At 40.7% G+C, this 14,534-nt stretch overlaps 2 protein-coding genes across 2 annotated transcripts; one reads left to right on the top strand and one right to left on the bottom strand.

Annotated features, from left to right (window-relative positions):
- Nucleotides 1–471: 471 nt before the first annotated feature.
- On the bottom strand, nucleotides 472–12,145 carry elapor1 (endosome-lysosome associated apoptosis and autophagy regulator 1). The gene is made up of 22 exons (XM_005914859.3): nucleotides 11,910–12,145; nucleotides 10,252–10,372; nucleotides 9,953–10,133; nucleotides 9,682–9,829; nucleotides 9,514–9,594; nucleotides 9,313–9,418; nucleotides 9,072–9,221; nucleotides 8,810–8,898; nucleotides 8,471–8,648; nucleotides 8,117–8,245; nucleotides 7,470–7,560; nucleotides 7,270–7,375; nucleotides 7,043–7,174; nucleotides 5,446–5,709; nucleotides 4,285–4,461; nucleotides 4,048–4,198; nucleotides 3,397–3,490; nucleotides 3,125–3,226; nucleotides 2,811–2,937; nucleotides 2,110–2,288; nucleotides 1,821–1,986; nucleotides 472–1,737 (listed from the first exon to the last, which is right to left on the bottom strand). Exons 1-22 carry the CDS (start codon nucleotides 11,994–11,996, stop codon nucleotides 1,606–1,608), a joined length of 2,991 nt encoding a protein of 996 aa, XP_005914921.1. The 5' UTR covers nucleotides 11,997–12,145; the 3' UTR covers nucleotides 472–1,605.
- On the top strand, nucleotides 11,974–14,486 carry cunh1orf194 (chromosome unknown C1orf194 homolog). Its single transcript, XM_005914860.3, has 5 exons — nucleotides 11,974–12,061; nucleotides 13,691–13,804; nucleotides 13,893–14,008; nucleotides 14,087–14,181; nucleotides 14,359–14,486. Exons 1-4 carry the CDS (start codon nucleotides 12,023–12,025, stop codon nucleotides 14,172–14,174), a joined length of 357 nt encoding a protein of 118 aa, XP_005914922.1. The 5' UTR covers nucleotides 11,974–12,022; the 3' UTR covers nucleotides 14,175–14,181; nucleotides 14,359–14,486.
- Nucleotides 14,487–14,534: the final 48 nt, after the last annotated feature.

The following is a 14,534-nucleotide window of genomic DNA, read 5'->3' as shown; positions in this document are numbered from 1 at the left end:
CCCACTCGCTTCGCTAAACGGCGCAAAATCTCGCGGGAAAAAGAAAGAAAAAAAAGTTGGGACAGCTGTGCCGACGACGTCTGAAACGGTGCTGCGTTCAGGTAGTGCAGGAAAAATCCTCGGAGAACTAATCGGTGTTAGACGATTAAAAATAATAATAAAAAAAAATGAATGTGGCTTAAGCATTTTAATCTGCAGAATATCGAAAATAATTCCGTTTAAATAGATAAAAGTTATGAACTTTCCGTGTGAATTGGAGAGTACTTGACTAAAGTATCTTAGTTATACCACCCGATTAAACAGGATGTAACATTAAGAGTTAACTGTGTTTTTTTCCTGTAGCATGTTTACTTTACAATAAATTCACTAAAAACCCATATTCATCCGCTTGACTCAAAATGTACACGATAATTATCGTCCTTAAACCAACAACCACTTTATTTTTATTTTTTTATTTGTGAAGTGAGCTTTAAAAAAGTACCTGAAGGCAGCATCAGAGGTCACGTCCTGGTGAGAGACTTTTAATGTAGAAAATGCATTTACTTTACAGTAAAGCATAATCATATGTTGTTAAACAGCAGAAAATGTTAAACTTTGGCAAATATAACTCACTCAACAGATATAAATTTACAACTGAACAAGATGTCAAAAAAAACCAAGTATAAAAGAGGAGAAAAGATATACACGGTCACGTGTACACAGGTTCTAAATAAATTTGGATCCTACACCGTCATGAAAACACCCTGGGCTTTAAAAATACACTATATCCCCCAAACGGATGCTAATATTGTATTTCAACTGAGAAACAACACTACATAAAAATATAGCAATGACCATTTTATTTATGTAGAACATTTCATTACATGTAAACTCAATACACTTAACATAAAAGGTCTACTATGCCTTAAGGTATTAAAAACAACAAAACCAACTTTGCAAAGAACTAAAATAACACACACACAGTTACCAGGTGTAAACTTGGAAGAAATAAAAAGATATTGAGTCTCTTGGTGAATGTTGAAATAATTGTAAAAGGCATCAGTAGGCAGCTTGTTCCACAGAATAGGACCACAAGAAATGAAAGCTTGGATCTAATTCTGGGAAAAAATCTCCCCCTGATGGTCTGAGACAGCTAATCGGGTTGTAGACATTGAGCAAGTGCTTCATAAACTGATAGAAGGATTTTAAAGGTGACTCTGTGTTGAACTGAGAGCCATTGAAATGGATTAATATGTTCAAATTTCCATCTATGTGTAAGGTGAAGTTGTTCTACTGATAATTTGGACAATCCAACAAATAGAGCATTACAGTAGACTAACATTAGCTGTACTGAAAGTATGGACCAATTTCTCAGTCAGATTGAGATATACATTTTTTGTGTGAGATTGGGGGGGGGGGGGGGTGATAATTACAAACAAATTCTCAGTCTTTACATTTTTGGACCAATAACAAATATTTCGGTCTCTGTTTAGTTCTAAAAACTTTCAAGACATCCTCAAAAGTATGTCTCTACATTCTCTTCAGTAATGCAAATATCTTATTAACTAACATCCATCAACAGTCTAACTTTTTCTGACAGAAAAAGCCGCTCTGAAGCTAAACCGTCTACATCTGAACACTTCCTCTGTGCCTTGGTAGAGTGATCTGCTCAATTTCATCATCAGAGTCTTCCTCTACTAGTCGCTGGCGTGAAGATGATGACTTAAGGGGAACCGAGTCAAATCCGTCGGATGTTCTCTGGAAACATATTGATGGCAACATGAAGCAAGGTAAGTCAGCTCAAGTAGGTCAATGTGAACGGGAATGAGGGGGTTACTGACCTCGCGTGAGAAAGACTTAATTTTGGTGAAAAAGGATTTCTTGGTGAGGTCCATGAGGTCGTCCTCTGCATCCTCTCCCTCCATTATTGCACAGCTGTCTGCGGTGGGCAGCTCGCACTCCCTACCCCCAGAGGTCATCATCAGCCTGGAGTATTTATACTGCAGCCTGCAGATGGGAGACAACAGGAACAGCACCTTGTTCTCTGTTTTGTCTTTGATGTATTTAGCGGTTTGGATGTGCCAGCTGTTCTATAAACACTACAGGAAGTATAGAGTGTGATAGTCTCACTTGCGTGTCTTTTTCCAAAAATAACAGATGAGACTGATGAGCAACACAGCAGCAACGGCTCCAGTGGAAACACCAAACTTGAGCCAGAAATCCAGAGTCACGCAAGCGCTGACTTTTTGTGCAGGCAGCGGCTGTCCTCCGTAACACTGCACAGGCTGCTGCCACACATAGGTGGTTCTCTGAAACACACATACGAGCATTTAGTCCAACTTTCCTTCCTCGTCTGTCTTGAGAATTATGCTTTCTGGTGGAGAGATCTGATAAGCAGAGTGCTATCAGGCTGATATTGTTCAGTTAGCTACAGGCAGCAGGAGATTAGCATTTAGTGAAAACTAGACTTTTGATGAATGAGCTTGAGATATGGTAAGCAGTATGCTAACTGGACACACTGGAAGAGTGAGCTTATATTAAACTGAGCGCTATCAGTCTTCTCATCTTACCTGCTGGAAATTGTAATTCACATTATGCTGAACTGACATTTAATCTCCATAAAAGATGCTTGTGCTTCACTTTAAATCACAAGGAAAAGTGCACTTATCTTAATCATTGTCTAAATATTTTTTCTGTAATCCAATGCGACAAAAAATATGTTTTTCTAATTATATCTTTCCATAAAACAACATGAAATGTGGAAAGATGTGATGATGGATCTGACGCAGAGGAGGATTTTTGGCAGTATGTCTGCGGGTATGGAGCATTACCTGTATTCCCTGGATGCAAGCACTGACGATTTCTCTGTAGTGGTTTTTAGTGCAGAGTGGACACGCATGCTGGCTCTGCCACAGAAAGTGGAAAGTGCAACCATCGCATGTCCCCTCTGAACAGTTACTGTGGAGGAAAAGAAAGTAAGACAGACGGTCAGAGGCTTTAAAAACGATCTCACGGGAGTCACTCTGTCTGCAGCTCTGAATGTGACAACTATTAGTGCAAAAAAACGGCTGCTGTTTGTCAACAAAGCAGTCGCTAGTCGACTCTAGACAGGTCGAAGGTCGAGCTCGGTTTTTGTTTACAGCACCTTGGCAGCATGATGCGATTTTTAGCGGTCACTGTGGGATCGCATCTCATCCTGACTGTAGCTGACCGGCCTTGTTGACAAGACTGAGTTGCGTCACTGGACCTGGAAACATCAAAAGCACACGCCAAGTGAGAAATTTTAAAGTGCTCTTGATTCTCTGTTACATTTTAATTTCTAAAAGATGATCAAAGCTTCTTTTTTTTAATGAATATTTACTACTGAACCATCTACATGGATCAACAAAATGAATGAATAGCTGTGAGCTCACTTACTTGTAATAGAATAGAACATCAGGCAGGCCCAGTGCTGCAGGGAACATCCACTGTGGAGAAGAGATGTTACCAAGTGTCGTCTCAGTGGTTACACCTTTGGAATTGGAATACATGTGCCATTATGATATATTAGATATACAAAGTAAAGTATATTTGATACCTTGTAGCAGGCTGCATAGAGCTAAAAGACGTGAGACGTTGAATCAAGCAAGGGACTTTTTAGTCATGTAAGTATGAAACTATATGCTGGAGGGTTAAGGAATCTGCATGTAGCTATAAGTGAATATTGAAATCTTCATTTAAAAAATTTATGAAATGTTTAAAAATGCACAATTATGGCCCTACACTCCAGCAGAGTAAACACTCCACTGTTCAAAAATAGTAGCTGAAACACTTCTAGTAGCATCCTTAGGGTTATTAATTTATTAATTAATTTAAAAAAAACCTGTGCTAATCCTGAAAGCAAATGTCCAGAAATTGCTTTTCTGGAGCACCAATGACCTTGAACACTGAGGAGCAGGAGAAATGCAAATCCTCACAGCCAGCTTAATTATTATCTGAACACACTTTTCAATAAATGATTAACAAACTCCTGCAAGTGTCTCATTGTATTTACAGCAAAAACCAAAAACCTATTCATTCAGTTCATACCAATGAGTGAGTCACCAATAAGGAAAGGCTGTGAGGACACAAGGCTCTGACTCCTGATGTCAGAGGGAACCACAGTGGACTGACAGACATAACCTTTGACCTCTCTCCCACTCTCTGTTACGTTATCCACACAGGAAGCTGGCATTCGGCCCTGTGAGAGAAACACAGCAAGGTTAAAATGCACGTCAAACGCAGTTCTGCAAAAAAGAAACGTCATTTGGACGGTTGCCTTCTCACCTCTGTCCCACACAGGCCCAGATTAAAGCGATGGAAGTACCGCAGGCCTTTGCTGGTGAAGCGGGGGCTGCTATGGACGCTGGTGACGTTGGCCAAAGGAGAGAAATCGTAGTGCAGCAGCGCTCCTTTGCTTGTGCGCAAATCCAGTATGCAGTCACTGAGACAAGCTGTATAGGCCTGAAGGACGAGGTGAGCGTGTCAGCACACATCATACACTGAGAGAAACACCTCACGTTCTCTCTGTGGGAAAGCCAACTATTATAGCTGGCATGTATATGACAGAGACATATGATTTCCTTTGCTTCTTTAGAGCCAAGTATTTCATATTTAATACTTCGTTTTTCTGTTTCTGACCCTTCTGTATCATCAGTGTGATTTTTTTTCCCTTTGAAAAACCAAAATAAATTTGCACAAAACATTTTTTAAGGAATAATTTCCCAAAAAATGCCAGCTCTAGCAAATATTATACAAATTAAAATTCATATATGCAAATGAACATTTAATTTCATTTTAAAAAAGTAGAATTTTCAAGCAATTATTTCATGGTTCGGGCTTTAAAGAGTTAAGGAATCACTGTCTTTGGAGGATTTGTTTTCTTGAGTGAAATTCTTTACATATTTACAAATTAACGATAAACTAATTTTCTTTAATGGTAGTGAATAAAGAGCGTCTTGGATAGTTTACAGAAGCTCAACAGACATGAAATCACAGAATAAACAGAAAAATCACTTTCCACAATAAACGACGTCAATGTTTTGGGTCTTGTGGATTTCAGACAGTAAAGTGATTGATTTGTTTGAGCATGTGGGATTAATTTGTGTAGTTTTATTGTGAGATATACCAAAAGAAATGGAAAAAAGAAAAGAAAGCCTGTTTTATAGTTTCTTTCCTCATTCATGCCCCAAATTACTTTTTTTTTTTAACGTTTTTCTCTGTACATGCTTTTTATTTGTTTTTGTTTCTAATGTCTCTGTAAAGCACTTTGAATCACCTTGTTGTTGAATTGTGCTATACAAATAAATTTGCCTTGCCTTGCCTTGCCTTGCCTTGCCTTGCCTAAATCCCTCTGCACGCTGCAATTCCACAAAAAAATGGAATACTAAAAAAGTGAGCACCTGGACACATTCATGTGCTGCTTTCGGAAAGGGTTTTGTTCTACACCTTGTTTGTCGTTGTGTTTGGCCCACACCGAATACAAGCAGCTTTCCCAACTGGCTGATCAGTCCCAATGAAGGTGTTTGGCGGGCACTTCTGACACGCTCCTGTCCCGTTGACCATGTAGTGTCCCGGTGGGCAGAGAACACAGGCAGAGCCGGCCTTAACAGACGTCAGAGCACAGCGGCGACACTTCGTGGCCACGCCTCCGATGGCGTTGGTGATGACGATGGAGTAGATCTTTGCAACATCTGCGCTGTAGTTCCTCTCCTGAGGGAATAGAAATACAAATGTGCCCTGCTTAACAGGAATGCAGTTTATCATTTAGCTCTATTTTATAGTCAGTATAAAACGGAGAGAAGGAACAGAGAGAACAAAGGTCATTTAGACTGAAGTGAACGCACAGCTCCAGACTGCCATCTAGAGACTCGGTACAAAGTTCTCAACAAATCAACCACAACCGACATGACACTGCAGCAGGTTGTCACAGCAAATTCCAGTTAGGATTAAAAACATGGACAGACAGTTGCAAACATATTATTTGCAGTATTTATTGCTTTGTGTTCTTGCCCTCCTGTCAAATCTCTCTGCAGGTAAATTTAAACCTTGAATATTGCTGCACTTTTAAAAGCTGACACGTTGTTTTTATGGCTGAAGGTTGGGTGTGCGTGCAAGGGGTGCGAGCGAGAGGTTGAGAAGAAGAAAGATGGGGAGTAGAGGAAGCAGTAGTAGTAGAAGAGGAGGAATAAAAGAAGATAATTAAGTACGATCCAGTTCTGAAGCATTCCCCAAACAGAAGACCGTAAAAACTCCAACATCTTAATTATACATTAATATGATGCTCTTATTTTATTCATCTAAATGTGAATAATTGAACTGATAACCATGAAGTGCATTAGTGACTTTATTGTATTCTGATTTTATTTATTCATTTACTCCACATTAAAAGGAATAACTTAAAAAGTCCAGTTGACTGAGGGAGAGATGGATGACTGAAGATAATAATGACTGTCAAACATACAGCCCGGGGACCAGAAATGGCCCCGCCAAAGAGTCCAATGCGGCCCACTGGATGGTGTTAGAATATTAAAAAAGAAAAAATAATTTTTTACGTTTCTCTGTATTTAGGTCAGTTTTACAGAAGTACAGTTTACTGACAAAGAAATCTCTCAGAGCCGAGCATAAAACATGTAAACAGGTGAGTAAGAAATAAACCATAACAGTGAAGTTCCTGTTTCTACCCTTTTTTCTTTTATTTCGTTTTATTTTTAAAAACAGTGGGTCCAGATTTTTTCCTGTATTAAAAAGCACATTTTCTGTAAATTAACAGTAAATTTCTGTTTTTAACTACAGTGCAAAGAGTACTTTAGTCATTTATTTTTTAAAGCATATGCCCAAAAAGCCATGCTGGCGTTATCAGGCAGTGCTGTAGTTTCACTGGTCCACCCAACTCAAGATGAAATTACCCACTGTGTGGATCTCAATATAAAATGAGTTTGACACCCCTGGTCTAAATAGGGATTTACTTTTGAAGCTGAAATATGAATTTGCTAAGAAGGAAATAAATCAACCTGAGTAGGTGGGATGCGTGTCTGTATCTCACCGTGCCATCTGTTCGCTTAAACGTCCAGGTGAAGCTGACGGTGCTGTTGCTCTGGATCAAGTAGGAGTATGACTGCTTGTGGTTTCTGCCATTCCAATGCTCCATCACATCGTTGTTCCACTGATTGTATCCCTACAGAAACAAAAGCACATTCATTCATTTATTCATGTGCACATTATACATCCTGGAGGAGTCATGCTATAAAAATGTTGGGACACCATCCTCACCGCCAGGAAGTAAAGTTTACAGTCAGCTGTACAAATGGTCTCAAAGACGAAGGTGATGCGAGATAGCTCGCTCCTCTCAGCGTCTTTGACCATGGACTGAGGCAACCTGTGAAAACCAGCGGCGTTTTATTAGACGTCTTTAACAACTCAAGCTCAAATTTGAAGAGAAACTTTTATGTTTAGTTCTTGTTTGACTTCACCTGTATCCAGGGACACTGAGCGTGAGCATTAAATAGTCTGTGTCCTGATCCCCGGGGGTGGTGTAGATATACTCTCCAGCCACCTCCCACGCTGCCATTACAAAAGATAAAAGCTGTAAGATACATTTTATCCCAACAGCAACGTACACATGCAAACATATAAACTCACTGTGGATAATTTTTGAAACCAAAGCAAACTAGTTTAATTTTTAAATGAATTTAACCTACTTACAACTAAGGATCTATTACACAATTCACTTCAACCATTACATACGCTTCTGAAGCTGATGTGCAGGTTTCATTCTTGGCCTCAGGCTGTTTAATCACTTTGCTATCTTTCTACTTTGAGAAGTTCCTCACCACAAGTTAATGATTATGTCTATTCACCCATAGTAAGAGATCATCAGTACATCATGAAAAGGTCAGCCATTTGTCACAGGGTTAAATCACAGAAACAGACAACTATTCACACATCTTTAGACTACAGGAGGAAACCAGAATACTGAACTAAGCCAATGCAGACAGGAGGACAACATGCGCACTCTACACAGAAAGGCCTCAGACTGGATTCAAACCCCATTCTTGCTGTGTTAACCAATGCACCACCATGCCACCTACACCTCATTCTCTAATATTAAGGTTCTCACCAGTACGCCGGTTAGAGTCGCTGAACACTTGATTGTAGACGGTGCTCTTCATGTTGGCTGGCATCGTGTTCCACCATTTGTACTCAAAGCCCACCACCGGTTCTGTGCCAGCAGGGCACTCGGTGCAAACTGAGCAATCAGTGGAAAATCACATCAGGATATTAGGTCATTAGTGTCAACAATATTAGACATACCACCTTAAATCTTATGACATTTCCTCTCATGCTGTCTAAAAATGTAACTAACTATTAACATGATTGCCTTATTTTTTTAATATCACATGATCAAGGCCAAAATAAAACTATAAGGCCGACATCAGTAAAACACAGTAAAAAGGAGCGGAGTGGCTCTAACCTGTGCCATTAGAGAAGGATCCGCTGGGACAGGGCTCACAGGTGGAGGAGTTGGAGACAAAGAAACCCGGGTTGCATGGCGGACAGGTTTGCTTCTCCCCTGACGCGGGAAGCTTCAGTGCTCCTTCGACAGTCTCACTGCAGATCTTAGGCTCGATCCATTTGTACATGAGCTGAGTCTGAGACACACACCAATACACAAAAAGAAGAGGCAGCAGTGGCAGCGTTACAGCTCAATCAGATCATTTATGTTAAATGAAGCCTAACATTTACACCAGTGCGATTTTTAAAGAAAAACCTCTACTGAGCCAGCAGGAGCTCTACTTCCACGTATCATTACCTTTCCCTCAGAGTCACAGGGGGTGTGGGTGTAGAAGTAGTCACTGCTTGTACATGCAGGTCTCGGTTTGCAGCTCGCTGAACCGACGACTGGAAATGTTTTTGGATGAGGAAAAACGCACAGCACACATTTAAGTCCAGAGAAAAGATTAACTTGACCACTAAGCAGTAACTGCTGCATTTGCATGTGTGTGGAACGTAGCAGTTGTAAGTCTGTAAGAACGCTTTACTCCATCTGGACAGAGATAAGCAAACGGGCATACCTGCGTATTTATCTTCCTCGCATTCATGGCAAGTAGTGGCACCTTTATTGGAGTAGGTATCAGCGGGGCAGGGGGTACAACGTGCGGACCCTGGGTTTGCACTGTGGGTGCCGGGTTTACAGTGGAAACACTCTGATGTGTAGGCCACCCCTGGAGAAAACCAAAAAAAGTTCATCATTAACAGAAACAACGTGTTGGTGGGAAAAGGGAAAAGTTTAGGCCTGCTGCACTCCTATCTTACCTGATATCTGAATGTTTCTCAGCAGCACAGGTTTGACAGCACTGCCCTGCAGGGAGTATGCTATAGTTCGCCAGTACAACACATTGTTGCCCTTATTTAGTTCGACCTGTACAGAGACAGAGTGGGGCATTCATTTATTCAAAAATTCCCCAGGGCTGGCCTTGAGTGCACTGAAGTGCTAAAACTGCTTCCTGGACAAACCGTGTATTTGCTCCAGCTGCTCTCTGACATCCGCATCCACCGACTGTTAGAGTCTGTCGACTGACACTGGTCATTCTGAACCTGCAGGAAGACGAGAACATTTCACCAAATACTCACACCGAAAGGTGATCTGTGTCAGCTGAAGCAGCAGTCATTTACAATCCTTACAAAGAACTCAAAGTAGATGCTGGTGTCAGGATAGAAATATTCAAAGGACAGACTTCCAGGCTGTTTCAGGTTCACGGCGTAGGACAGCGTCGCAGTGCATTCATCTGTGTTTGAGGCTATGTAGTCACCCTTTGGTGTCCAGGTTGAGCTGCAAAAACATCACCAAGCAGCAACAGTTTAAAAAGGTTTTGAAAATTGATACAGAGAGCCTCAATCAATCAGATAAATCTTGACAGGAGGAGGGAGGGGGCTTGGTACTGTGAATACTAACTTGGAGCAATCCGTTTGGTCATTCCCCTCATTCGTTATCACGCCGTGAGTGACAAAACCAGTCGGCAGGCTGTCCCACTCGTCAAAGGCCACGCTGGTGCCCAGAGAGTAGGTGCCCGCAGCACATTTCTGACACTGCTGTGACTGCATATCAAGATACTCCCCCTCATTACAAGAGAACGCTTAAAGGAGACAAAGCACATGCTGAGAATGGAGATGTGCACCTGACAGTGAGCGTATCTGTTGTGCAGGTTGAAGACTTGGAGAAAATGCCTGAAATAAAAGTAGGTTACTGCTTACTGCACTGAGTCCCTTTGACTGGATCTGGGAGGCCCGTGCATATGTCGGCTTTGTTGGGAACTGCAACTCTCCATCTCGACCCGAGGACGTCACACTCTGTGTACTCAAAGTGATAATCTGACTGCAGGGATGAAACACAGGTGTGAGTTTCACACAGTTGGACATAAAAGCACACAATGGATAACTTGCACAGCCGGAAGTGGGAATAATAACTGTATATGTAAAAAAAAAATGCAAATGCAAATAAGGATTATTTTGCAGTTTATCTGCCCATTTTGATTCCTCACATGTTCAGCATGTAAATTCCTCACACACAGGAACACTAAACTCATTGTTGCACCCTTGTTTTAAAAAAACAAGAATTCCAGGTTGCCTTATACTTCAGGAATCTTTTCCCCAAACCAGGACAGCCTCTTTTACAAATAAAAGCGGAGGCTAATATTTGCCCAGGAGCCCGTCTCAACTGTTATTTTAATCACGCTTATCAAGGATACTGCTGCTTCTCTGCAGCCTTAAGGGTTTACTCAGCTGAGAGGAGAGATGCTGATTCGACCGGTCCCTTTGTAAACATTTGATTTAAGTGTTCTCGAAGAACTTTGAAGACAACAAAAGCTCTCAGTCGAATGACAAACACAGTCCCACCCATAATGAGGTAAATTGGGAGGAGACAAAACATTTAAGTTAACCTCACTGAAACAAGGCAGGAACACACAGCAGGCACAGAGCGTAAACTGGAGATTTGGTCACTGGTCAATAAAAGGATGTGATATTCCAAGGAAGGTCATCTGCCACGCCAATCTACACCCACACAGCTTCATGGGATTAATAGTTAACAGAAACACAGCAGCAGCTGCACTCCTCCATCCTTGTGTTTTTGAATTAGAGCTGCAACATTAGCTGTGCTAGGGTATCAAGTGAATGCAGGTCCTGGGTGGGAGGATTTGATGTAAAAATGCATCGAACTGGAGATGTGCTGTTGCTTAATTGCCCTCTTTAAACAAACACAGGGAAACCAGGGCAACGGGACATTATGACCGCTGTGCCACATGGTGAAATAAACTGGGCTGAAAACAAGAGTCACAGAGGGGAAAGGAGCAGCTAGCAGGACTGCTTTCTGAAACTGAAATAAAAAGCTTAGAGGTCCATATGGTGCAAAGTGTGCTGATCAAAAGGAGTGGTTTGAGTATTATCTCAAGCTACTCCTGTTATGCAAACTGACCACAGATATGGAGGCTGTAAGAGAGCGAGCAGGCTGTGTAGTATGTGGGACCTCTAGTAAAACAAGTGTAGGAGTACTTTAAACACTTGAAGGGGAAACATATGTTCAATCTCACAAACTGCTCAAACAAACTGCTGTTTGTGCTCATTTTAGTGTTTGCTTTTAGTTTAAAGAGTGATTCAGCATTTCACTTGAACATGTGTTACATCAAACATATGTGTTTTCTAGACCAACCTTTCATATATTTGAAAGTCTGAAGCACACAGTACACGTACAGCAGCACATGCACCTGCACCAGCATCTGTCTGCACCCCCAGAACTAGAGTGAATTATAAATACAGCTGCTTTGTCGCAGCACACGCATGAAATAAATCCCTTGGTGATTTAGAAATGACTGAAATCACAAAAATGAATAAATAAATAATATGAATCGCCTCACCTCTTTGCACATGGGCAGATCCGCGGAGGTTTGCAGAAAAAGCAGCCACAGCAGGCAGTGGCTCAGGTGTGTCAGGCCGGGCTGCATGGTCACCTGCTGTCGGTGCTGAAGTGATGGAGACGAAGGAGAAGAGGTCTGACCTGCGCCCTCAGGTGCTGGAGGCGCGGCTTCCCTCTCACACTCTGGGATGTGATTGGCTTGGTGTTTTTACTCTGAGTCCGAGTTACCTTTTAACGATCACCGTTTTCCTGTGAAAGGTTTAACCGGAAGTTTGCTGTTGCTGAGAAACCGGGTTGTAAACGTCTTGCTTTAGCTAGAGTCGTTTAAAGGCCGCAAAAAGAAAAAATCAAACAAAGTAATATGGACCAGTGTTTGTAGATCTAAATATGTCAAATCGGGATCCTTTCCCCTCTCCGAGGGTAGAAAACGACCTCACTCTCTGCGGCTACAGGCCGCAGCAGGTGCGTTAGCTTTAATAACTATAACTTTATCTCCTAAAGAAACCTCCGGGAGGCGTTATTGATGCTTTGTGTTCAACAAGTTATACCAAAATATACTTTTTACACTAGTAGCACTTTATTATTAAGAGTGTACTATGTTTTGCTTTGTTTTTTGTTTTGTTTGTTATGAAATTAGGGTGTAATTTACTTGTAAAAGGGCAACACTTTTTTTAGGAAAGAAGTAACAAGTTATACTGTAAGTAATTTTAAGAAGTGAGTAAGTACCGAGTATTTTAGCCGAGAAACTAACGATATTTCCAAATTTTGCATGATAAATATGGTGTAAAAAGAAGAAAGAAAGTAATTACATATTATTAAGTGTACATGATGTTATTGATTTCACAAAAACTATACTGAAATTTTACTTTACACTGGGGGAATTACACCCTTAGTTGCAGGCTGTATTACAAGGTGTTACTTTTTAATAAGAATACCATCTGGGCCTTATAAATATAAGTATAAATGTATACATAAATCATCTAACACATTATATTTTTGTTCTTTACTTCCAGTGTTTTGACACCTGTAAGTTTCCTATTTTCTTAGTCTAAAGGAGCTTTTTGGTCTGTTTTGAAAAACTGGGATGCTACAACTAGTGTTTTCTTTTGGACCTAATTGTTTTCATGAGAAGGTCACATTTACTCCTCAAATCTCTGTTTACATCTCACACATAGATTTTTTAGTACTAACATAAAATATTTAATTTCAACATCAGAATTTTTTTTTTTAAACTGAAATGAACAGAAGTACAGAGCCAGAGGAGCAAATAAATATCTTGTTGTCTGGATTGGAGCAGATTATTTGGCTCCTTTGTTACTTTTATTGTCATTTTAAAATATTAATGACATGTTTTGTTTTGTTTTAACTTACCGGGGAACACGGTGGCACAGAGTGACTCACACAGTCCTAGTATTCCCCTGCTGAAATTATGTATAATGTATAGGACTGAAAAGTAGATTTGGACACGGGTACCTAATCCTTATAATGTCACTTGATATGTAGGTAACTGATAAATGAAGTAAATTAAATCTAGGTATGCAGTATTTAAAAATACACTGTAAAACATTTCAAAGCATGTTACCTAGTGCACTTAGTTATTGTTATCTAATGAAGTTATTAAAAATTGAACTTAAACAAATAAGAATTATAAAAACCATTTGTAAGATTTCATTCTACGTGGATGTCGTTCTATGCTTAAAAATGTAAATAAGTTTGAAATTTGGAATCTATGCATATCGTTTCTTTGGAAATTTGGAATTAGTCTCATTTCTTATCCTGCAGAAAAAAACATACAATAAACCAACTCACATCGCCCAGACTGAGGAACCTTGGAGTCGCCTCCACGACACAGCCACTGTGTCCAGCACCCAGCGGAGTATTTTGAACTGTACTCAGGTACAGTATGTTGTCAGCATTCACTTATGAAACCACAGAAAGGCTGAAGTATCTCTACTTTGAACGACTGATCTGTACTCAACCACAGACTCCAAACGACAGCCTCGACCTTCAGCTAAACGCGGTCTACGATCACCACAAGAACTGCTTCTGGAGCAAGAACCAGATTTTGTACCAGACGGAGACTGTCTCTGAAGACCACAGGCGGGTGTTTGTGATGTTTTGGCAGTGGTGCATCAGGTAGTTCAACTGTGTTAAGATTATTTGTATGTTCTTTTACAGGAAAGAGGCAAACTTAGAGACGGAGGAAGCAGAAAATGGAATCACGGTGTGGGTCGACAAACAGAGGCGCTCTATTCGCATCAGCTGACACACAGGTAAAGCTTGGTTAAATCAATCACAATGAACTGCAAATGTATCATCAGCTCAGAGAAACCTAATACTTCTAAAACTGCAACTCCAACCCTAATCCACTGACCCTGGGAGGAGTGTGTCTTTGTCTGGAGTCAGGTGTGTCCAAATACAAACACAATGCACTTATCTTTGCTTCACAGGCGTCTTCAGACAGGGGCTGCTGTACAAAGCACAAGAACTTCAGCTCCGCATGAAGCTTCAAGAGCTAACATCTCTAACAACTGCTGACCTCGGCCCTGAAAATAAACGAGTTCTGTCAATGCTTCTTTATTCTGTTTGTGTTTTTCATTAAAGTGAGCATTAAAGACCAGCGTAG

This window comes from Haplochromis burtoni, unplaced genomic scaffold (assembly GCF_018398535.1).
Source record: "Haplochromis burtoni strain Fernald_Lab_line unplaced genomic scaffold, NCSU_Asbu1 Contig_9, whole genome shotgun sequence".
NCBI lineage: Eukaryota > Metazoa > Chordata > Actinopteri > Cichliformes > Cichlidae > Haplochromis > Haplochromis burtoni.
Note: the sequence above shows the minus strand (reverse complement) of the source record. Positions and strands in the feature narration are given on the sequence as shown.